Below are 22,416 nucleotides of genomic sequence, written 5' to 3'. Positions count from 1 at the left end.
ACAATTTGAAAAATGTAATAGTTACTTTGAAAATATACATTATATTCTAAAAACATACATTTAACCACTTTAGGCCCATTTTATACGTAGGCTGTTTGAAACCACGTGTTGCAAGTTTGTAGATAATCATGCTATTTTCAAACGTTTTGTAGCTACTTTTACTAAGTGGACATTTACTAGTAACGAAGTATTTAAATATTGCAGTAACGATACTTTTACTTACGTAAAACATTGGAGTACCTTTTCAACTACTGTTAGCTGCAGGTAGTAGCTGCGTTTCTATGTAAGCTAGCAAATTAACTGTTTGGCATTTTTACAGTCTGATTTTTACAGTCTGAAGTTAGTTTAGGGAATGTATGTAACCTCGAATGTAAACATGAATCAAAGCAATGCCATACATTACAATTAGTATACTTAAAACTACATATTACGTAAATTACTGTTTCATGGGAATATGTTGGGTTTAGGATACAGTACCTTGCAGTCTCAGCAGATGATTAGGCCAGAGCTGCACCTGTGTCCACTAAACTCCTGACACCAATCAAACAGCACAGCGAAGCATTGCGCAATCCACACCAGCAGGTGGCGCTGGTTCATTCGTTGACGTTGATTTGTTTAGTAGGCTACATTAATCAAATGTTAGGCTACATTAATCAAATGTTAATCCAATAATAGCCTATATATAATGATTGACACATTGATCTAGAGTTAATAGTAGGCAGGCTATATTTGATACCAAAACGTTAATTTGAACCCAACATCAGTTGCATGGTCACTTTGTTTAAAAAAAAAAAAGAATTTCAATGACTAATCAAAAATGTATTTCAATGTGTTGTTTATTAAACACTTTTAATGCATTCATGTTCTGTAGAAAATCCTTAGTGATATCCACAAAGGCATCTCCCCACCTCCCCAGTTCATTTCCAGCCATGCAGAGCCACAACCACAAATGTGTCTTAAAAGCCTGTTAGTAGGCCCATTGCATATTTTGGATACAAACAGTACTTAACCATGACAAAGAAAAAAAGACAGCTACACAGTTCAGACAGAAAGTCCCACACAGATTCATAAACCAATTGAAGAGATCAATATACGGCAATCTGTGCTGACATGGGAATAAGCATAATGCCCGTCTCTCATGCGAAGTGCGAACGCAGTATTTCCACATAGATTTTGATCAGGGATACCATTTAGGATATAGATTAATGGTTTATGCCATCGGTTAAATGCACACCAACACTGAATTAAAAGTAGTAGAATACAGTGGCAGTATTATTGCTTGCTTTAAATGTTTTAGGTAAGAACTCGTGAAATTTAAGTTCAGAGAATAGGATTGATGACAAAAGTGTGCATTATCCAAAGCACTTTACAATATGCATTACATTTCCGCATTCACACAGTGACACCAGCTCATTTGACACAGCTAAGGTTCAGTGTTTGCTCAACAGCACTTTGGCACGGAGACGGAGCGGGGTATCGAACCAGGAACCTTCAAATTCCAAAGCGGCAGCTCGAACTCCGGAGCTACTGCTCAGGAGCAGTGGTGGAATAAGTAAAGAGTCTGATTCTTTTTCCCAGCAATGCCACAATATAAATACTCTTTTACAAGTTAAAAGTCTCATACAGTATATATCCAATATCTTAGTGAAGTCAAAGTACAAAAGTAGCAAACGTAAATGTTTATCAATAACATCATCATTAATTAAGTAGTAACTATAGCTTTCAAATAATTGTAGTGGAGTAATTTGTACAATATTTGCCAATGAGATGTAGTGGGGGAGGTAGTATGAAGAAATAGTAATAAAATAATACCTTACAATTGTACTTACGTACAGTACTTCTTTATTATTTTTAAATGAAATAAGAAAAACAAATTAAAGAAATATTAATAAAATACGCAAATAACTCAAACGTTAAGGAGTAGCTCATCCCCAAAATGACTTTTTTTTCCTATTGATTACTCATGCCATAGAGACTTGAATTCAATAATATTTTTTTGCATTTGTCGCATTCCTAAGACAATCTGATTACAATAAATTCACCCCCATTGATTCCTGATGTGACCCCCATCCGTAAACAATGGGGGTGAATTTATTGTAATCAAATTGTCTAATAAGACAAAGGCAAAAAAATATTATTGAACGCAAGTCTCCATGGCATGAGTAATCAATAGAAAAAAGTCATTTTAGGGTTGAACTATTCCTTTAAATGAACCATTATACCTTAAAGAAAATAGTGAAAATAGATAATATATCTACAAGCTCACAATGCATTGCGATGCTATGCATTATGAGCTTGTAGATCAGTTACTTTCACTATTTTTGTACACCAAAACATTTATTATTTTACAATAGAAAGATTAAGTCATCTTTTTTGCCCAGCCCCCCCAAAAAAAAAAAAAAAAACACACATCACTCTGCAATACTATTTGTGGGGATCATGGGCGCTGTGATTTCAAACGTCTCCACAATTTCCTAGGAAAGATAATAAATTGAAAATTACTGTTTGTTGTTACAAAAATTTGATGTAACACCAAATGTGAGGATTGACCGTTCAGGTTCAACTGAAACAGAATTGAATTATGATAGCAATTAGACCAGCTCTAGAGTAGAACATACAAATGGATACTATACAATGACTCTTTATGCTAATGAATACATACTATGCTATGGATCTTTATAATAGACCAGCCACCCTGTAGAGGGCGCCGCCGCCATTGCTGTGGTGTCAATAACAGCAGACCTCAGTCTGTAGCAGCAGTGTGACTAATATGCTATTTAAGCTTTGCACTGCAACGGCAGATGACAACGGCAACCGGAAATGATCAGCGCTCAATAGATCAACCTGCAGCCGTCGCTGTAGTAGAAATGCGCACCTTAAAATTCCTATTGACAGCAGCAAAGGCGACGGTGCCCTCTACAAGGCGGTGCTCAGGAAAACGGTCTATAACCAATTATTTTGTTTATGCCACAGTGACACTAGAGCAGCGATTATATTCTTGAAATGGCCCATCATGGCCCACACAGTTGCTCACCTTCCAGCTCTGCATGCTGATGGACATGATGCATTGTTTACGGAGGGCAGACTCTCCTTTGTCACCTTCTTCCCTTGATGCCACAGGAGCTGAAAACACACACACACACACACACACACACACACACACACACACACACACACACACACACACACAAATTCACAAAATCTTTTGGTCTATCCCAGGCATAAATCTGGCGCATTCCGACCAAACAGCCTCAGACTTGGCATGTCCCCCACATCAACTGGGGGTGTGCAGTGCAGATCGGACCAATGTTTTCAGAGAAGCGAACAAATTTACAACAGGTAGAATGAGTACATCAGATAACAGGAGTATTGCACAACGGGCGGAGCATGCATTACCAACTCGTTCCCGGTTTTCATTGCATGGACTGGCAAACACACGTTTAGTGAATTACTATCAGCTCTTAACTCTTTGAGTGCCAATCCCGAACTAGTTCGGCTTTATTAGCCTATCGTAGAGTGCCGATCCCGAACAAGTTCGGCTTTAAAAAAAAAAAAAAAAAAAAAAAAAAAAAATTGAAAAGATTTTTTTTGATTTTTTTTCTTTTTTTTTTTTTTTGGACCCCATCAAATCTGGTGAACATGATTTCAATCGCGATTTTGCATGTTCCACCCCCATACAACCCCATCTAACATACAGGGCAGCCATTTTTGTTTACATTACATGTAAAACATAATGGCGATTATCTCAAGAATGCCTGAACGGATTTCCAATCGGATTTTTTTGTTTGAAAGCTGTGAACAAACTGCACAAATCCACTCCAATGCAATCCAGGATTGCATTGGATTTTTTAGAGCTCATTCTTCTGTTTTTTTCCCATGCATGAGGTGTGCAAGGTTTAATCATGGCTAAGTTGACGAAAATAAGGCTTCTAAAATGCTTGGTAGCCAATAGCTAACTTCAAGCTAACTTCATCCTCTTCCTGTACATGCACAAAGGAAAGTGTTCAGGCAAGTCATGGCTCCAGGGCTTGGGCATGCATTACCAGCATATCTCTATTATTATCTGGTCACTGGGCGCCCTCTAGTGGTGATAGGCTGGCAATCAATGAGTTAAGCAATATTAATAATCCGTGGGGTTGAACTATCCTGGTAAGAGGTTAAGAACACAAATCTATTTGGGTCAAGTGGCTGGGAAATAGATTTAGAAACCTTGGTGCAAAGTGTTCTACTTTAACTGACACAAATGAATTAATTTTAAAAGCCATTGAGCATATTTGACCACAAGGAAGGTCAATGACTATCTTTTGACCCTGTAATTCAGACTGGGCAATTCATACAAAAAAAATACAGAACAATATTCTCAGAAGTGCATCTAATTTGGAGAATGTTGAATCCAACTAATGACTGCCCATTACTCGCAGGTTTCCTTTGGAATCAATCATTGAAAAATGGGGTTTAAAGCCTGACAAGCATAGCAAGAGAAGGCAAACAGGGTCTTAACCTATGAATATTAATGTAATTGCCTTGTATCATTGTACAATAGTAACTGAAAGAATATCAATTCAATTGTGTTTGACACTGTGCGTTACTGTACTGATTTGCTGTGCAACTCTTAAAAGGATTGTATTTCCATTAATTCTGTATTATTTACTTTATCTATAGATATGTATAGATTTATTCATTCTTATTGATCTGACAAACAGCAGTCTCACCTATACAGGGCAACTTGTTTGCGTCCAGGTACATCCTTGCCATACCATCCTGCAAAATAAACGTGCTAATTAATGTACAGCCCCCTCAAGAACTCTAATTATTCAGAGCTATGCAGGACAGGTAACAGGAAGAATTAAAATGTGAATATTTAAATAGATGACTCACCCTGAGGAGGAATGACGTGTGGAACATGTTTTCCACAGTATGTGAAAATGAGAGTGGATCAACGACAAACTCATAATAGGAAATGGGGGAAGTTGCTGCAAATGAAAGAAAGACAAGATCAGATATTTGTCGGTTTGAAACTCGGTTATTATTCTTGTTGTAGAGTTAAAACTCACGATCTTCCGCATGGTAAGTGGTCAAATATCCCAGAATCCTCTCCACTTCCTTCTCCGTAGCTTCTTGGTGAGACTCTTCCATTTTTTTTAACTTGAAGACAAGAAAATGTATAACATGCATTAACATTGCAGACTTGAATATACAGTATATCAATCCGACAGGACATACAAATGCAATCTTACTGGACATTCCCACAAAGCTGTAAGTAATTTACTTTACTGAAAATAAACTAATTTTAATGTTAAAAAACCAATGTATGTGAAACAAAGTGACTTTATATATTTTATGTATTCAAAACACTTTGAGCATGTTGTTAATAGACAAATGCTAGGTTTGCCATTTACCTGGCATCCTGTTTGTATAAAATGGAAAGTCATAGATTTGGAGAATCATGACACCCCTAGTATTAGCAAATCAGATAATGTTGTAAGCAATGTTATAGACCTTGCCCAGAGTTGCTCACACAGTTGGTTAAATTACCCCAAAAAAGAAGAAACAAATCTACCTGAGTTGGCATGATCCGTTGGGCTGCCTTAGTGGGTGCCTTCCTCTGGCGCTCCACCCTTTGCTTTGGAGGAGGGGGCTCTGCAAGGAATGAGCCCATCCTACCAGAAACAAAACAATGGAATCAAAGTGCAATAGAAGAACTGCATTCATGATTTTTTGTAAAATAGTCCCATCCTGTCTGATATTGCCTTTAGTTTACACACTAAAAGTTATAAAGTATTGGGAGATATTTTAATTTGCCAATAAATACATAATGAATTTCTTCAGGAATCCACAAAGTTAAGTTACTCGGTAGGCAATGTATAAAACAGTCAGCCCCAACTACAGTAGATACTCTAGGTAAATAAAAGGTAACAATAGCAGGTGAAGTGATCAGCCAGCCACTCACATGTAATGAAAGGTTGGAGCCGTCTTGAAACAGCACTGTGCTCTCTTGGCCACCCTATGCCAGGCGTCTTGGGGCAGGTAGCCATCTGCTGCTACACCGTTCTCCTCATCCTCGTCCTCATTCTCCAGTCGGTTAAGGCCCATGAAGTTAAGCTGTCATATAGAGACGATAATGATAGACATGTAACCAGCACGGTTATGTGTGAACAATGGGCATATGAATAAGGCCATCCCGATTATGACATTTTGGGTTTTTGTCGTTGACAATTACAATTCTGATTGGCTTTTAGGCTTTGAAGTTGCACAGGGCAGATATGACACATAACCTAAATATACAAAGAAATAACTGACATATTTGACACATTTATATTTAATCTAAAAAAAAGAACATTAATAGTGGAAATAGCGAACCACAAGCTCACGACTTGTCCATTATGAAAAAAATAATAGTGATTATGTCAAATAATTGCGATTAGACGAATAAGCAATAATTGTGACAGGCCTACATGTGAAATGTACACATTAGTGAAATGATCCATTTCAGATTTTAACTCATTAGACTCACGAGGTGCACAGCGAAGGCAGACGGGTCAAAGGCATTGCCCTCCACAAACAGCTGGCTGGCCTTCTCTTTACAGAGGTCTGTGGTCACCACCAGTAGCTGGGTATCCAGAGCTGCTTCTCGAGCCTGACGGACTGCCAAGGAACAACTCATGAGAACCACCAATATTGACCTGAAATATGTTTAAATTTTTCCCCCATATACAGGGAGTGCAGTGTGACACATGTACAATGAAAAATGTTTACTGTGCGTTAAGGGTATATCACCGAATATGGTTAAAAAAAATAGTTAACAGTATAGGCTCTGTGAAAAACTTTAGAAGACAAGAGTCCCGCATTTTACTGTTCCAGTCCATTTTCCCATAGCTTTATTTTATCAGCTCAGCAGCAGATTTGAATTGGTAACACTCATAAAGGTGTCATTTGTTTCTAATTCAAATATGCTGCTGAGCCAATCAAATGAAGCTATACAGATAAATGAAACGCCACAGAACTCAGAATGCCAACTTCAGGAAACCTTGGACTACAGTTATGCACAGAGGTGAGAGTTTCTAAGTCTTAAGTTTTAACAGCCATACCACAGTCTTAATTCTCACCCCACCAGTAGACTTTGTCCAAGAGTACATAGAGAGCAGTTGCATTGCACCTACCATCTTTAAAAAGTTTGTTTGCCTCATCCAAAACCTCATTCAATTTGTTATTGGCAGGACTCAGCAATTCTTCTCTGTCCTCTGTAAGAGACAGTGTATCAAACAACATGCAACAAAGTAGAAACTGTCAAAGCAAGGAGCACAATATTAAATATCAATTACAGCATACTCCACTGCCCTCAGTCATACTCACGTTGGACCGAGTTTATAAGCTCCCTGTACTTGCTCCGTATTTCTCTCCTCAGGGCAGGATCATCCTCCTCCTCCTCCATTAAGCCAGCGTTGCCATTCTGCCGAGGTGTGGCCCCTCCTCCTCGCTTTGCTCGTCTCATGTCTGTATCCAGGGGCGTCACAGGGGTGTGGGGGGGGAGGGGAGTGGGACTGAGTTACTAGGGCCCAAGGTGGAGGGGCCTGGAATTATTTTACACTTTAGCTATTGAAAAATAGCAGATCTATAAGCTCACAGCATGGCACTGAGTGCCGCACTGCGAGCTTGTAGATCTGCTATTTTTGAAATGTCGTGAAAATGTGTGCAAATCTTTGAAACATGTTATTTTTTAAGCGAACATTTGTAACTCAAACTTTGCTTCTGGGGGGTCCTTGGAACTAAATATTTTGAGATGGGGGTCCCTGGCCAAATACATATCATTTTGGGGGTCCTTGACATGAAAACGTTTTGAGCACCACTGACATAGAAACATAGGTTTTTCCAAAAACCTCATAAGGATTTGAAATATTCAAAGACTTGACAACTTTTCAAAAATAGCAGATCTACAAGCTCGCAGCGCTGCCGTGCGGTGAGCTTGTATATCCAGTAGTGCTTTGGAGGCCGGACGCCGTGTGGTCAGAAAATTCCCACACGGACGCACGGACGGCACCGAACGGTGCACGAGCGTGTAAACGCGTGCATACCCCCCCGCGAGAGCCGCGACAACCCCCCACCCCGCGATAACTACAAGCTATACTTTAATCAGTGGCTACTACTTAGTACTTTGCATAACAGGTTTCTAGTGGTGAATTTGTGAGTGTCCTCAAGCCCCCTCTATTCATATGGATATAGCCAGAGTCGTCTAATCAGAGAGTTCTGCCACTGCGGGGTCAGAAACAGCGCTGGTCACGTGGTTCATTGTCACTTTACACCTCATAGACTTCAATGCATTCTGTAAACTTCCGGTTCGCCGTTTGTCACTATATGCCAATAGATGTGTGCGTAGAAGACCTGGCCCCATGAAGTGAACGGGAGTGACGCAACTCTCCGAAGGTAGAAGGCTCTGGATATAGCCTACTTTAACACCTAGGTTTCCAGATGTGACTGCATGTGCATGTGTCGATGTGTGTGTCCCCTAATACATGGCTCCATTACTGTGGTTTAGTGTTTGAGATTCGTTCAAGGCAAACTTTGTTTCTCTAGCCTACTGCAGCGCTGTATTTTCTAAATAAATTAAAAGAAAGTAGAACATAAAATCTTAAGTAACAATGCAAATGTAATTAAGACTAGAAAACTATTGTTTTCCCACCATTAGATCTGCTGACATCCTTTCTATGTAAATAGCCTCTAGATGCGCGTGCACGCGTGTGCACGTGACGTCAATAAATGACCATCCGCCCGGAAAAGAAAATCCCAAACCACCACTGTGTATATCTGCTACTTTTCAATAGTTAACGCACAAAATAATGCTTAATAATGCCTTCCCAGACTAAATGGGTTAAACCCCCCTCCCCCTATGAAGAACATTCTCAGGGGGGCCCGCAGTGAATTCTTGTACCCAGGGCCCAGAATTTGGTGCGACACCCGCTGCCTCAAGAGACATGTTTGGGGGAAAAGTAGCTCTGGTCCATAGCGTTAGTGGAGTTCTCCCTAACGCTATGTTCCTCTACCTCCGTATTCCTTGGCAAAACCGGAAAACCCCGCCGTCTGGTCCGAAAATAACAAAAACTGTTTCGCCCCTCATCGAACTACGGTCGCAAAAAATATTTTGAAAATGGCAGATCAACACAGCCTTACACAGGTGTTCTGATTGGAGTAAAGTATTAGTTCTATGCAATCAAACAATTGAAACACCTGTGTTTTTACCCAAAAGATGGCCGCTAATGACTACAATTGCGTCACCGTTGGCAGTGGCACACACTATATGGGCTTAAGTGGTTAATTATGTTTTGTAATAATAATCAATCTACAAAGTAACTAGTAACATAGGCTTACAAGTGGAGTAAAAGTTCAATATTTGACTCCGATATCATAGATATAGTGGCGTAAGTAAAAGCATTGGAAACTCACCTCAAAGTTGTACAGTACTTCTTTAAACTACTCGTTTATAGTGTGTGCCAAAATGTAGTCCTACAAAAAAAGAAAAAAGAAATCAGTTGCAATAAGCAGCGCGGGCAGTTCAGTTCAGTTCCTCTTCCTGAATCTGGAAACCCAAATGCTTGCAAACCGAAACACGCGAAACAAACTGATACATAAGGTATTATCTTGAAATCTGCTTTAGGTTTGCTTAAGCTAATAGTGATATTGTTTCTCTCAAAGTACACAATAGCTAGACAACGACCGTCGTATTTTTTTAATGATGAAACTTTTACTTTTTAATAGTGTTTTCTGCAGAATGGAGGAGAAGATGCTTTGCCAGGAAGTGAACCAACCATGATCTAATTCTAAGTTATCGACTAAAACCTTTAATTATACTTAGTAATAGACGCACGGTGTCTTTTGTTGTCAAATACATATTTTTGATTATAAATATGTTTACCTTCTTCACGCAGCCATAGAGTATGCACGCAGCTGCTGCTGATGCTGATCTCATCAACCGGAAGTGTTGAAGTAACGTATTTTTCTTCTCATGTTATGTCAGTTGGATCCACAGGTTACTGTTGCATTACCGCCACCTTCTGTTCAGTGCAGTGGTGTAAAAGATACTCCAATGTTTTTATGTAAAAGTATCAAATACTGCAATGCAGAAATACTCTGTTACAACTAGTCTGGTAATCAAAATGCACTTGAATAAAAGTACTTAGGTATTCGTATCAAAATATATATCATACCAAAAGTAAAAGTAAATAACTCATTAGGCAGAATTGTCCCATTTCAAGTTTTCAAAATCTTTTAATAGCAGATCTATGAGCTGATTGATTGATTGATTGATTGATTGAAGAATTTATTAGAAGTTTGCAATAGGAAAAAGTACAGTTTAATTACAGCACAAATCACTGGTACAAGATCAACTAAAAGGAGATCCTAGTAAGCTTTACGGCTTATTTACACAGGAACTACTTTATGTATCTCATAAAACATTGAAAGACATATGGATAGAACAGAGTACTTTGCATAGGATAACATCAATTACAAAAGCAGAAAATTTGGGAAAAAAGGGGGGGGTGGAAACATGGGGGCTTAGTCTATTTACAAGTCTTGAGTAGCAGCCACTTGAAGGTGACTTTTCAGACCAATTTTGAAGGTGGCTATAGGGATTTGCACTCCTTTAAGGCTTGTGGAAGGGCGTTCCACATGTTGGTGGTATAGCTGGAGAACAAATTAGAGCCTTTTATAGTGTTAAATCTAGGTTGAACATGATTAGTGGAGCTGCCTCTGGTGTTGTGATCATGGACATCATCCTTGAATTATAAACAGGTGGTTTTCAGGGCTGTTTTAAAGGTAGGGAGGGAGGCGGTGTCTCTGATGCGTTTGGGGAGTTCGTTCCAGAGGGTGGGGGGTTGGGGGCAGCAACAGAGAAGGCCCTGTGAACCCTCTGGGGACCTCTAGATCAGCCTCACTGGACCTGAGGGAACGAGTCGGGACATGTGGCTCGAGGAGGTCGGAGAGGTGGGGTGGGGCATGTACTCTCCTTTCCCTTTGGGACAGTTTATAATAAGGCTATGTTACACACAGGCTTCTCTTGCAGTGGTCAGGTGAGGTCACAGATATGAATGAATGATTATGACTTATCCTCCCATATTGTTTGTTTCCAATAATGTATATTCTAATCTGATTTCATCCACTTTTCTTGATTTCAGCCTATAGCAGTCTCTTTACCTAGATATGAATGCAGGTTTATATTGACATACATTATAACTTTGGTGTGCCTTGGGTACAAATTAAAATGTTCCCTGGCCAATGTACCCACAGCTCCGACCATACCTTTTATCTCAATAGATAGATAATTTCTGAAGTATTATGTTGTGCACTTAAGAACTTAATACAATAAATCTTCCTGACACTTTGACTTGAAGGACATTTTACTTTTAAGGATTGAGCTTGAATCAGGTTTGGTCTCTTCCGCCCATAGTAATGCCAACAATAATAAAGCATACATTTCCACCGTGTTTACTCCCAGATACAGTATACTTGGTTACATACTGTATATAATTTGTCTTAGGACCTACAAAGGCTCCAGTGTCTGAATCCACCACTGACCCCTCTGTGTACTGTATATATCTGTATGTAAGTAAGTAAGTAAGTAAGTAAGTAAGTACATTTTATTTGTATAGCACTTTTCACAGAGATAACTCACAAAGTGCTTGACATACATCAGAGGGGAAAAAAAGAAAACAAAAATAATAAAAACAGGCAAAAGATAAGAAACAGAACAAAAACACAGAAATGTACAGTGCAAACCAGGAGATACATTTCACACCCTGGAGAAGCTCACTGACTTTCCCCAAAAGCATGCTGAAACAGTAGTGTTTTTAGCTGGTTCTTAAAAATGTCCACAGACTCTGCGTCTCTCAGGCCACGCGGAAGGGCATTCCAGGGTCTGGGAGCTACAGACTGAAAAGCTCTATCACCTTTTAGAGATTAGCCTGGTTTGAGGAATGACCAGTAGACCCTGGTCAGCAGACCTTAGGGTCCTACTGGGCACATATGGTTCTAGCAGGTCTGTCAGATATTCAGGTGCTTGGCCAATGGCCATGCAAGGCTCTAAAAGTGAGCACCAACTGAACTCTAAAGTTTACCGGAAGCCAGTGCAAGGAGGCCAGAATTGGTGTAATGTGACACCTTCTGCTTACATTATTTGTGAGGGACCCCATAGAGCCAGCCACCCTTGCTGCAATGTCATCTGAAGCTACAATAAGTATCTCAGTATTAGCCTCATTCAATTGGAGAAAATTACTTGATAACCAGGCCTTAATGGCAGACAGACACTTGTTTAAAATAGTACATTTTGAGTTAAAATCATCAGGGCAGTCAGGGTTAAAAGAGCAATACAGCTGAAAATCATCCGCGTAAAAGTGGTAGGAGATGCCTTTAAAATAATTTATAATAAGTCCTAATGGGAGTAAATAAAGTGAAAATAGAATCGGACCAAGTACCGAGCCCTGGGGGACACCACATGTAAGGTTAGATACATTAGATACAAACACATTCACCAAACCAATGTTACCTCCTCCCCCTCTTTTAAGCTGTCAAATATATTGGTAGCCTAAATCAACTGTTGTGAAGTAAAACCATAATAATCATACTCATAATGATGACAATCTGTGGGTACCTGCCATGGAAATTATAGGTTGCATTCTATTACTGGTATTTCAAGGTTTTCAGTAGCAGCAACAGTGTCTCTGTCTCTGTCTCTGACTTCCACTAGATGGCACACTAACAGTCTGAAATTGGAACTGGACTGACCCTCTTTATTTGACTTACCTTGTTGTTTTTACCATGGTTACGAAAAGAAGCATCTGTTTACTTCTCCCCCCCACTGGTGCAGTTCTAGCACCATAGAGATTAGCACATGTCTGTTTTCATTAAATAGTGGCAAACATAATTATTCAACTATCAGGTTTGTATTTAAATATTGTTTGTTGCTCAAATTCTTATATTTAAATGACCACATACAGAAAAGGGGAAAACATAAAACACGTAAAAAAAATAAGTTTGGTCAATAATTCAGCTCCAGTTTTTGCATGATAAAATCAAATGGTAGCAATTATAAGCCTATTGTTTATATCATACACAATTTTCTAAAGTCTACAATTGCATTATTATTATTATTACCCCCCCCCCCCCCTAGATTTGGGGGGAGTTTTCCTTATTTTTTCTTTCAAACTGTTATTTGTGGTACATGTTACAATGTGTGTTTTGAATGTGTTTAAAGTTGATCCTAATTCGTTTTGCTACTGATCTGCTGTGTAGTGGACCATCGTGGGACAGAAAGGGAATTAGCAGCTAATCCCTTCAAGAAGACGCCTCACCGGTTCGCCCATATTGAAAGCTGAATGGAAGCATGTCTCACTATAATAGCCATGTACAGTAGACCTATATGCGAATGACGTCAAGAAGAGATGCCTGCCCTTAGAAAACGACAACCAAACAAGATCATCAACATTTTGCAAGTAGGCTAGGTTGATTATTGTGTCCTCATGGGGGAAACTAAGTCGCTCTCTCCGATTCTTCACCTGGATCTGAACAACTTTGATTCAACAGAAGCAGAGGACAGTCGGTATGTTTTAACGAGCCCTAGATCCTTAGAATCATGTGCAAGACTTGGTGTCAAGCCCGTTGAACTTTTGATTAAATCATTGAATGAGTTCATTGCTGAACGCCATGACTTGCCATTTGAGGCAATGACAGTTATGCATGAATCCTATGAGAAGGAATGCAGGAGGCGCTTGAAACTGTGTCGAGAGGAGAGAGAACGGATTGTCAAGGAGGCTGAGGAAAGAAGGCAGGTCAGCAAGAAACATTCAACTCTAGAAACGGTCCTTGAGGTTTCAAGTCTGAGTGCCTATTATAAACCAACAAAGGGCTTATGCTCTGCAGATGAGAGAAAGGAACAGGAAAATGGACTGAGACCAGACAAGAGCCCGGCCTCCTCCAGCCTTAGCTTGGGAGATCTCAGACACTCTCCAGCCACCGAGATGCAGCTGGAGAGGCTTACAAGAGACATCCAGAAGGAGATGAATGTCACCATATCAGAGAGGGATCGCAAGATCGCAGCTCTGATGCTGATGAAGCACGAGGAGGAGCAAGCCCGTCTGAAGCAAAGTCTACAGGAGGAGCAGGAGAGACGGGAGGCCCTCAGACAGGAGGAGGTCCAGCGCTCTGAGACAGAGAAAAGGAGGAGAAAACAGTTAATGCAGAGCATGCTGCACTGGCATGACGAGCGGGAGGCCCGCAGAAAACTGATGGAGGGTCAGGAGAAAGATTTAGCAGGACTACGCGAGCAAGAGGTGCTACTGCAGGAAGACCGCTGGAGGAGGCTGACAGAGGAACTCGAGGCTCAGCGGCGGGAAAGAGCAGAGGCCTCCAGGAGAGAGGCAGAGCTACGCAAGCGCTACCAGGAGAAGCTGCTCAGAGACAGAGAGCAGGTGGAGGAGATGGAGAGGGAGAAGGAGAGACAAGTTGCACTGGAGAAGGAGGAGAGAGCCAGGAGGACCAAAATGACACAGGAGAGAAGAGAGAGGAAGAGGCTGCAGCAGGAGAACCGCCGGGAGCTGCTGTGCCACCTCCTACTGAAACAGAGGGCAGAGCAGCAGCTGAAAGAGGAGGAGGCCCTGATGAGGAACACCCTGGACGGCAGGCTGCACCGCTGCTGGGAGAAGCACGTCCAGGCCGTGAAGGCCCGGACGGCCGAGCTCCAGGAGCGCTCGGCCCGGGAATGGGAGCAGATCCAGAAGGCGCAGCTCAGGGCCGAGCTGCAGAGTCAGCAGCAGCTGAGACACAGGCAGCTCTTGGTCCAGCACAGCCAGCGCCGCACGGAGAAGGCCTTGCAGAGTGCCTCTGCCCAGCACCAGAGCAGAGCTCAGAGAGCCCACCAGAGCAATCTAGACAGGCAGCAATGCCACCAGCGAGTCAGAGACCGGGTACAAAGGGAGGAGGAGGCACAGCGAGAGGCCAGAGAGAGTCACCTCAGCATGAAGGAGTGCAGGATGGAGAGGTTACAGAGACAGCGAGAGCAGACGCAGGAAGAGGCCCGCAGGGCAGCTCGCGCCTCCTTCCACGTGAGGGAGAGAGTCAGGCAGCACACGCAGTGTCGCACCTTTGACCGAATGGCCCTGGAAGCTCAGATCACCGCCTCCATGGGCCGTGTCAAACTGTGAGATAAAACACCTGCCGTTTGGCTTCATATCTGCCATATGCACAAACATTCTTGGAATGATAAATGTTATAGTTTGTCAGGGGTTGATAGAAAGTGTTTTCTGCTATATGTCAATGTCAACACACTTCCAAGGACCCTTGTAAACCTTAAATGTCAAAGGTGGGTAGAGATATGTGGACCAGAAGAATAATACTGAGCAAATGATGAATATAAAGTACCACTTCTGAATTCTTATTCATTAGTATCATTATTATTATTGTGTGCAGTACCCCAACAATAGCTACTATTATTTAGATACTTCATCATGTGGCTTACTTAAATACTAAAGGTAGGGTTTTATTTGGTGTGTTTGCATACGTGCCATCAATATGCCTTTGATCATCATGTAGAATAAATAATATATCACGTTTTTATTAGTCAAAATATTTTTTATAAATGTTTTCTTAAAATTTTCAGTTTTCACAATTATTAATAGAAATCTCTGTAATTATCAGTATTCATTTGTTAAAATGTTGCATTCATACTGAAATTCTAAGGACTTTGTTTGAGTGCACTAGTTGAAAAGTAACAGCATAGGTACTGTTAAACTGTAAACCGTCCTAAAGAATGCCCTGGGCATCACATTTTCATCAAAGCCTGGCGGTCTCCTCAATAGCTTCTCAGGGCTCATTTGGCATAGGTACTGTTAAACTGTAAACCGTCCTAAAGAATGCCCTGGGCATCACATTTTCATCAAAGCCTGGCGGTCTCCTCAATGGCTTCTCTGGGCTCATTTGGAGCTGGGATCTTCAGGTCTGTGGGTTCCACATTACTCATATAACGAGTAGGATTTGATTGAGGTTTGTTAACAGTAACGTTACATTTAAAGTTGCCCTCTCCTCCCTGGCTGTATGACACCAATAGTGCACACCTACTGCCCAAAGTAAGACTGACTGACGTCCTGAATAAAGTAAAATAAGAAAATAAAGACAGGGGGAAGAGTCTCTGCTGATACAAAAACTGCTACACTTCTAGTGGGTCATAAGTGATGACCGAAAGGGGTTATTTTTGTGAATACAGTATATAGGAAAATCCTACTCGTTATATCTTTAACTCTCTCATTGTTGTGTTCAGTTTGGGTAAAAAATACATGTTTTAAACTTGTAGTAAAAGAGTATTAAGCATGAGATTTCTTTATTATTATTTATTAAATACTAAAAGGACATTGAACAAAATGTGTCTGACAATGAACAAACTAGCCAGATATACATCTGACATTATTACTACCCTCAATTGTGCTTTGTAGCTGTATTCAGGGAGATACCCTAAAACATGTTTTAAAACAGTTTTGCCAAAACATATGTGATGTAGATCCCTTCTGATCTTTTCAGTCAATCATGGCAAAAGTAGAAGAAAATTAGGTCAGATGTGTGTGAACTTCATGACTTGATCTTTTCCGGGGAAATTAACACACTTCTTGAATTCGATTTTGGCATCAAAACTAAGCCCTTTTCTTGTGTGGTGGTAACTCGGTCTACCAAGGTCAACAATGAGCTAGCTATCAGTTTACAAATACATCAGAATGTGTTAAGAAGGCACAGAAAACAGACACAAGGAACTATCTTGGAATCTCTACAGTAATCCCTTTCAACACTCTCTCTTTCACACACACACATACAACACACTTTAATATTCAGCTCTGTACTATTTCTGAGAACCACTTCCTCTTCAAGAGTGAAAAGGGATTGTCAATGTTTGTCTTGCTCATAAACCACTTGAAACGGAGTGTCCCTATTCTGGCCATGTCAAATATTGGTTAACATGTGTTGAAAATAACCCATCTACAGGTCTACACCCCTGGTGGACCCCGGTCAATGAAGTACATAGGGTTTAAGTGGTTAAATGTGGCGCTTGTCTCTGTTCAAACTACTGAACTGTTAGCTATTATTGTAGCCGTAGGAGAAACCTTGCAAAGGAGCACTTGTTTTCGGTGGAGACGCTGCCGAGCGAGCTAAAGCAATTGAGTCGCCGCGTCCAGTGTTGCGAAGTCAGCTTGAGCCGACTCAGCACCGTCCGAGTTATGTCCCGATAGGGACAGAATCGTAAATCTTTGTCCCTCCGACTTTTGGCACCACCGCGGCCCAAGTGAACACAGTAGAGCGCTCCTTACCTCCGGTTCAGCCAATCAAAAGCCGCGGCCAACAAGGCATCTCCTACGGACACGATAATCGCGAACTGTATGACCCTCTTCTTTAGCCTCTCAGTCATCACTCAAGCCTAAGGCAAGTAACACGGGGAGGCCCATCCCCAAGACAAGAGTGAGGCTCTCCATGAACCCCAGGTTCCCTGACTGGCCTGGCCCATGGCCAGTTTGCTGATGCCCATGGCCAGTTTGCTGATGCAGGTGAGGGGAGTGCTGATGGCCCCTGCTGCTGACCTCTGGGAGGACATGCACCGTGGCCACATAAAGGAAGGTCCCCGCTGAGAAGAGCATCCCCACGCCTGTGGCACTGACCTGGCTCTGTGGTGAGCCACCGGACTGCACAGAGAGCACAAAGACATTCATAAAACAATGCCACTCCCTCAACGTGAGTTTAATAATAATAATAATAATAAATGTAAAAAGAATATGCAGCACACACACAAGTAATTGATTTTTAAAGTACTTCTCACCGCAATCAATATGAAGTACGTGCAGATTGCAAATATAGGTGCTGCAGCTGAGAAGGCCAGTAAATGTCCTTGAATATACTTCTTCTCCAGGCCTGCATGCATCAAAAATGACACCAGGCCAAAAGCTGCAGGAGCCTGGGCAATTGGAAAGTTCTGATCAGTATTTATGCATGCCATTACATCACGTTTGACCTACAGTGGTTGTACCATGCGAAGCTGTGCATTCTCACCTTATGAAGAATCACAGCAAAGAACACGATGACTTGTAATGACACTTGGTTAGTGGCCACTGCTGCCCCAAGAGCAAAGCCATCAGCTATATACGGAAGACATACCAAGTTAGTGGTTTAAGCAATGTTTGCACACGTATCTCTGTATTATTATTGTCACACAACGGATCATACAGCATCATATTTGAGGCTAAGCCTCAAACATGTGAAAGGATAACAAGCGAGGCAAATCACATGGTGAGTCACATGAGGGAGTCCAGAACAAACCTAATACTGTGTTGGGAAGTTGCCATTATTTAAATTGGTGCCGTGGACAAACAAAAGTATAACGTGGCAGAACAGTACCCACCTAATGTCTACAAATGATGAAGGCAAATAGTTATTGTGTACGCATGAATCATAAGTGTAGGGTTGCGTACAGGATGATGTTGAATAATACTACCTGCAGCATGAATCACTAGCCCCAGTGTGGCCGTTATACTGGTGCTAGTAGTCCGTGTGCCTGAAAGATGTTACATGATTACATTACATAACGGTCCTTTCTGTTTAGAGGAAACACATCTAGGGAGAGAGTTCTAGGACAAGGGTCTTCAACAGGGTGCCCAGGACCCCTAGGGGGTCCTCATAGTTACTACAGGGGGTCCTCCAAATCTTTGTGTGATAGAAACTCTTTCTGCTTTTTTTTATATTAACCGCTTTAGCCAAAAGTAGAAAGTACTCATTATGCAGAATGTCCCATTTCAAGTTTTCAAATATATAAAACTCTTTTGAAAATAGCAGTAATGTATATAGGGCTGTAATGGTTCATGTATACAACGCCTCACGCTGCGAGGTGTTGTGAGCTTGTAGATCTGCTATTTTTGGCAAAGGGGTTTGGTGTAGAGAGGAAAAAGAAAGGTCAAGTTTATTACGGTAAGTATTGACGTTTCAAGTGGTTAAATACACTAAAATACACTGATGATTGTGCTGTCAAACAATTAAACTACAGTACATGAAATCTATGAAAGGCTTGTGGGGTCCCTGCTTCATCTCTCTCTCAACTAAGGGGTCCTTGGCCTGAAAACGTTGAAGACCCCTGTTCAAGGAAAGTACTTGCCGCGCTTGGAAAGGTAAGTGCCAATCTGATCCACCACGAACATGAAGGTGAAACCAACCACTAAGGCCATCCCGATGAAGAAACGGGGAGGAAGGCCTTCCTCTGAGGAAGGCTCCTGTGTCCCACTGTCATTCTGACTCTCCTGCACCACGGAGCAGTTTGAATCTGCAAGGAATAGTAAAATATGATTTTTATAACAGTTCACACCAAACAAAGCAATTATGCACACAGGAGGACAAACATGATAGAGCTAACATCAAATATCCATTTCACTTGTGAGACCTCTTTGACCTTGTTCAGACTGCAGGCAAATCTGATTTGTTTCTCAATCAAACTATGATCTTTGTGTCCACATTGTTATCTTGCAGCACACTATTTCCAGAGAGCAGGTGCAACACCGTTGTATGACAAAGCAAAAATCTGGCTTCGATATCAGAGTGACGAGACTGTGACACATTTCAGATTGAATTGCATTTCAACCTATCAGTTTTCCAAAACTCAAGTTTCCCTTTTTTTTCTCTCATCTGGATAGGCCAAAAAGATCTGATTTGGGCTGACAGTCTGACTCTGAACATAGCCTTTAGATATGTGTCTCTATTTTACCATTAATTGTATCCATGTACAGTAGGTGAGAATGGTAAAGGACTACGTTCTTTTGTATGCTGAGCTTCTTTCAACAACATAGATATCAATTTCCACAGAGGAACAGTAGGCAAGACAATAAAGAACAGTACAAAGCCCCAACGGAACCGTGACGTTCTTTATGCGCGTGGTCTGTGATGATCCCTCTCTGCCTGCCAAAGAACAAAATGATGTACCATATTTGCCAATTCTTTTGTTTAGATATTTTGGCAAGACAAGTGTTTGTGTCCAAAATATGGATACGTCAGGGTTCGAGTGGCACAGTATTTTCCTCATGCTGCCTGATGAAACAATCATGAAGAAAATCCAACAAAAATCCTGTGCCAATTTTATTCAAGCATTGACATGACATTTCGGTCCCTCTGGGCCTTCATCAAGAGTGACTCCTCATAACCTTTTTAACCTTTAAGGTCTATTCATTTATATCTGTCTAATTTTGACCATTCTGTTTTATGACTTTTGATATCTTTGTTAAATGTGTTGTTTCTGTCCAGCAGGGTAGCTTGCGTCATGATGGGTGGTACATTTGGGGTCAGCCGTAACGCTGTGTTACATACAATTAACCCTGACGCACCATCACAATGACACCATCCTCCTGACACCATCAAAATGTTGTCTGGCTTAGCAATTACATCAAAAAACAATAATACCATTTGTGAGACATACAACTGTGAAAGCGACTGAGACATGCCCTGCCTGCCAACCTCTCCTCAGAAAACGACAATAAGAATACGTTTCTCCAATCTTTTTAATGCTGTTTATATCCCATTATATGGTTTCCATTTCGTCAGTTGTCAGTTATCCATTCGTTTATATACGTTACATTACAGTATAAACAATATGCTGTGTAAATACAGAATACATACATTTAGCAGGTTGGAAATTGGACTCAAACTGGACTCTCTTATCAGTATGGAGCGAGGCCTTTAAAAACAGGATTAAGGACTATTTGACCACTGCACATGTCCTGTTACTGAACACTGCTAATCTGTTGTTATATTTTTAAGCGATTTGATGTTGATTTGATGTGATTTTGAATCTCAGTGTGACAAAAGGAGGAAAGAAAATGGATTTGGAGTTGATATGGAGTTGAGTTTTAATCAAATGGTTTGTGACTCACATTGTAATACTGATGAGGAGGAAACCCCTTTTTGTGAGACACCATTTTTTTTTGTTTAGGCCCATTGGAAATGGATCCAGTCTATACAGTATGTATGTGTATATATACACATATCTATGTATATCTATAACTATATCTATAAAATAAAAGGTGTGTGTATGGGGGGGGGGGTGATGGGGGGGGTTATTGTGGTGCAGGTAAGCTACTTAATAAAGGTGTTGTTACAATCTAAATCTACCATCATGTGGGCTCGATTGTAACATTAGACTGTGTATCGATCAATATTTGATGACGAACACAGATGCAACTGCAAGTCACATGTATGCAAGCTCCTTCGAGAGGTTTTTGAATAAAATATGAGATCAGTCAAAGCCAACATGTTCTAATTGCCCCCGGTTTGACCCCAGATGAAAGGAGTTGGCTGCAGTCAGTCAGTCAGTCAGTCAGTCCTCACCTGTCTTGGATTCTTGTAGTAAATCTACTCCTTCAGGGATGATGATGGCCAGCGCTGTCCCACATAGGAGTCCTGCCCCCAGGACGGTGACAAACTGCAGCTTTCTCTGAAAGTTGGATATGGTTACAGTGATTTACAGTAACTGTGCTGACTGAGTCATACAACTTGTTCAACAAGTTCACTTCAAATCACAAAGTAACAGTATGTTCTTTATTTGCAGCAGTGGTGTAAAGTAACTAAGTACATTTACTTAAGTTCTGTACTTAAGTACAATTTTGAGCATGTGTAATTTCCAATATTTTTACTTCTACTCCACTACAACTCAAAGGCAAATATTGTACTTTTACTCCACTACAATTATTTGACAACATTAGTTACTAGTTAGGCCTAATTTGTAGGCTTTGATTATTATTATTATTACAAAACATATTTATAGCCCTATATACATTTCTGATATTTCAAAAGATTTGTATACAACAAACTTGAAATGGGACATTCTGCATTCTGCATAATGAGTAGTTTCTACTTTTGGTAGGCTACTTTAAGTAGGCCTACATTTTGATACAAATAGGCTACTGTTGTACATTTACTCAATTACATTTAGAATTCAGGACTTCAACTTGTAACAGAGTATTTCTACACTGTAGTATTGATACTGTCCTGAATTGAGTATTTTTTCCACCACTGACTATAATAAAAAGCAGCACAACGGACAGTTATCCAAGTTCCCAGAAGCATAAACTAAAGTCATTGTCATTTGTCCAGGTCCCTCGAAAGGAACGTATGGGGAAATAACAATACAACGTAATAATAAAAACTATAGATGAAAATCTTTCTTCTTACCTCTGAAAGTCTGAACAGGAGCGGGATGAATCCTAACAAAAAACACCCTACAAACATCGCCGCTGACATGCACGTGATGGCTATGCCCCCGTCCATGACCAAAAGATTGACTTTAGTTAACTTTCACTTTGTTTACAGGGTGCATTTAGCGTCCGTCCGTCCGTCCGTCCGTCCGGTCGCTCCCAGTCCCAT

General features: G+C 40.9%; 3 protein-coding genes across 5 annotated transcripts; 1 reads left to right on the top strand and 2 right to left on the bottom strand.

The window, feature by feature from the left end:
* Window positions 1-2,148: 2,148 nt before the first annotated feature.
* On the bottom strand, window positions 2,149-9,959 carry LOC308297603 (non-structural maintenance of chromosomes element 4 homolog A-like). Of its 3 annotated transcripts, none has more exons than XM_080741108.1 (12): window positions 9,908-9,959; window positions 9,439-9,498; window positions 7,354-7,494; window positions 7,161-7,241; window positions 6,515-6,645; window positions 5,951-6,102; window positions 5,561-5,660; window positions 5,055-5,145; window positions 4,879-4,973; window positions 4,713-4,761; window positions 3,035-3,123; window positions 2,149-2,474 (listed from the first exon to the last, which is right to left on the bottom strand). In XM_080741108.1, the coding sequence occupies exons 3-12, from the start codon at window positions 7,490-7,492 to the stop codon at window positions 2,412-2,414; spliced, it is 990 nt and encodes a 329-aa protein (XP_080597234.1). In that variant the 5' UTR covers window positions 7,493-7,494; window positions 9,439-9,498; window positions 9,908-9,959; the 3' UTR covers window positions 2,149-2,411. The 3 variants fall into 3 exon arrangements, with proteins under 3 accessions (XP_080597234.1, XP_080597235.1, XP_080597236.1); XM_080741109.1 differs by lacking the exon at window positions 9,908-9,959 and adding an exon at window positions 9,741-9,810; XM_080741110.1 differs by lacking the exon at window positions 9,439-9,498 and having other exon boundaries at window positions 9,908-9,951.
* Window positions 9,960-13,508: 3,549 nt separating this feature from the next.
* Window positions 13,509-15,188, top strand: LOC308297251 (coiled-coil domain-containing protein 177; the record flags this gene model as incomplete). Its single annotated transcript, XM_080740666.1, has 1 exon — window positions 13,509-15,188. One exon carries the CDS (start codon window positions 13,509-13,511, stop codon window positions 15,186-15,188), a length of 1,680 nt encoding a protein of 559 aa, XP_080596792.1.
* Window positions 15,189-17,426: 2,238 nt separating this feature from the next.
* Window positions 17,427-22,320, bottom strand: LOC308297250 (zinc transporter ZIP9; the record flags this gene model as incomplete). The annotated part of the gene is given in 8 exon segments (XM_080740665.1): window positions 17,427-17,705; window positions 17,840-17,974; window positions 18,070-18,155; window positions 18,512-18,564; window positions 18,566-18,571; window positions 19,162-19,330; window positions 21,382-21,487; window positions 22,225-22,320. Coding segments are annotated over 8 exon segments (930 nt in total).
* Window positions 22,321-22,416: the final 96 nt, after the last annotated feature.

The sequence above is a fragment of the Nannobrachium achirus genome (assembly GCF_963921795.1).
Source record: "Nannobrachium achirus genome assembly, chromosome: 13".
NCBI classification, from domain to species: Eukaryota; Metazoa; Chordata; class Actinopteri; order Myctophiformes; family Myctophidae; genus Nannobrachium; species Nannobrachium achirus.
Note: the sequence above shows the minus strand (reverse complement) of the source record. Positions and strands in the feature narration are given on the sequence as shown.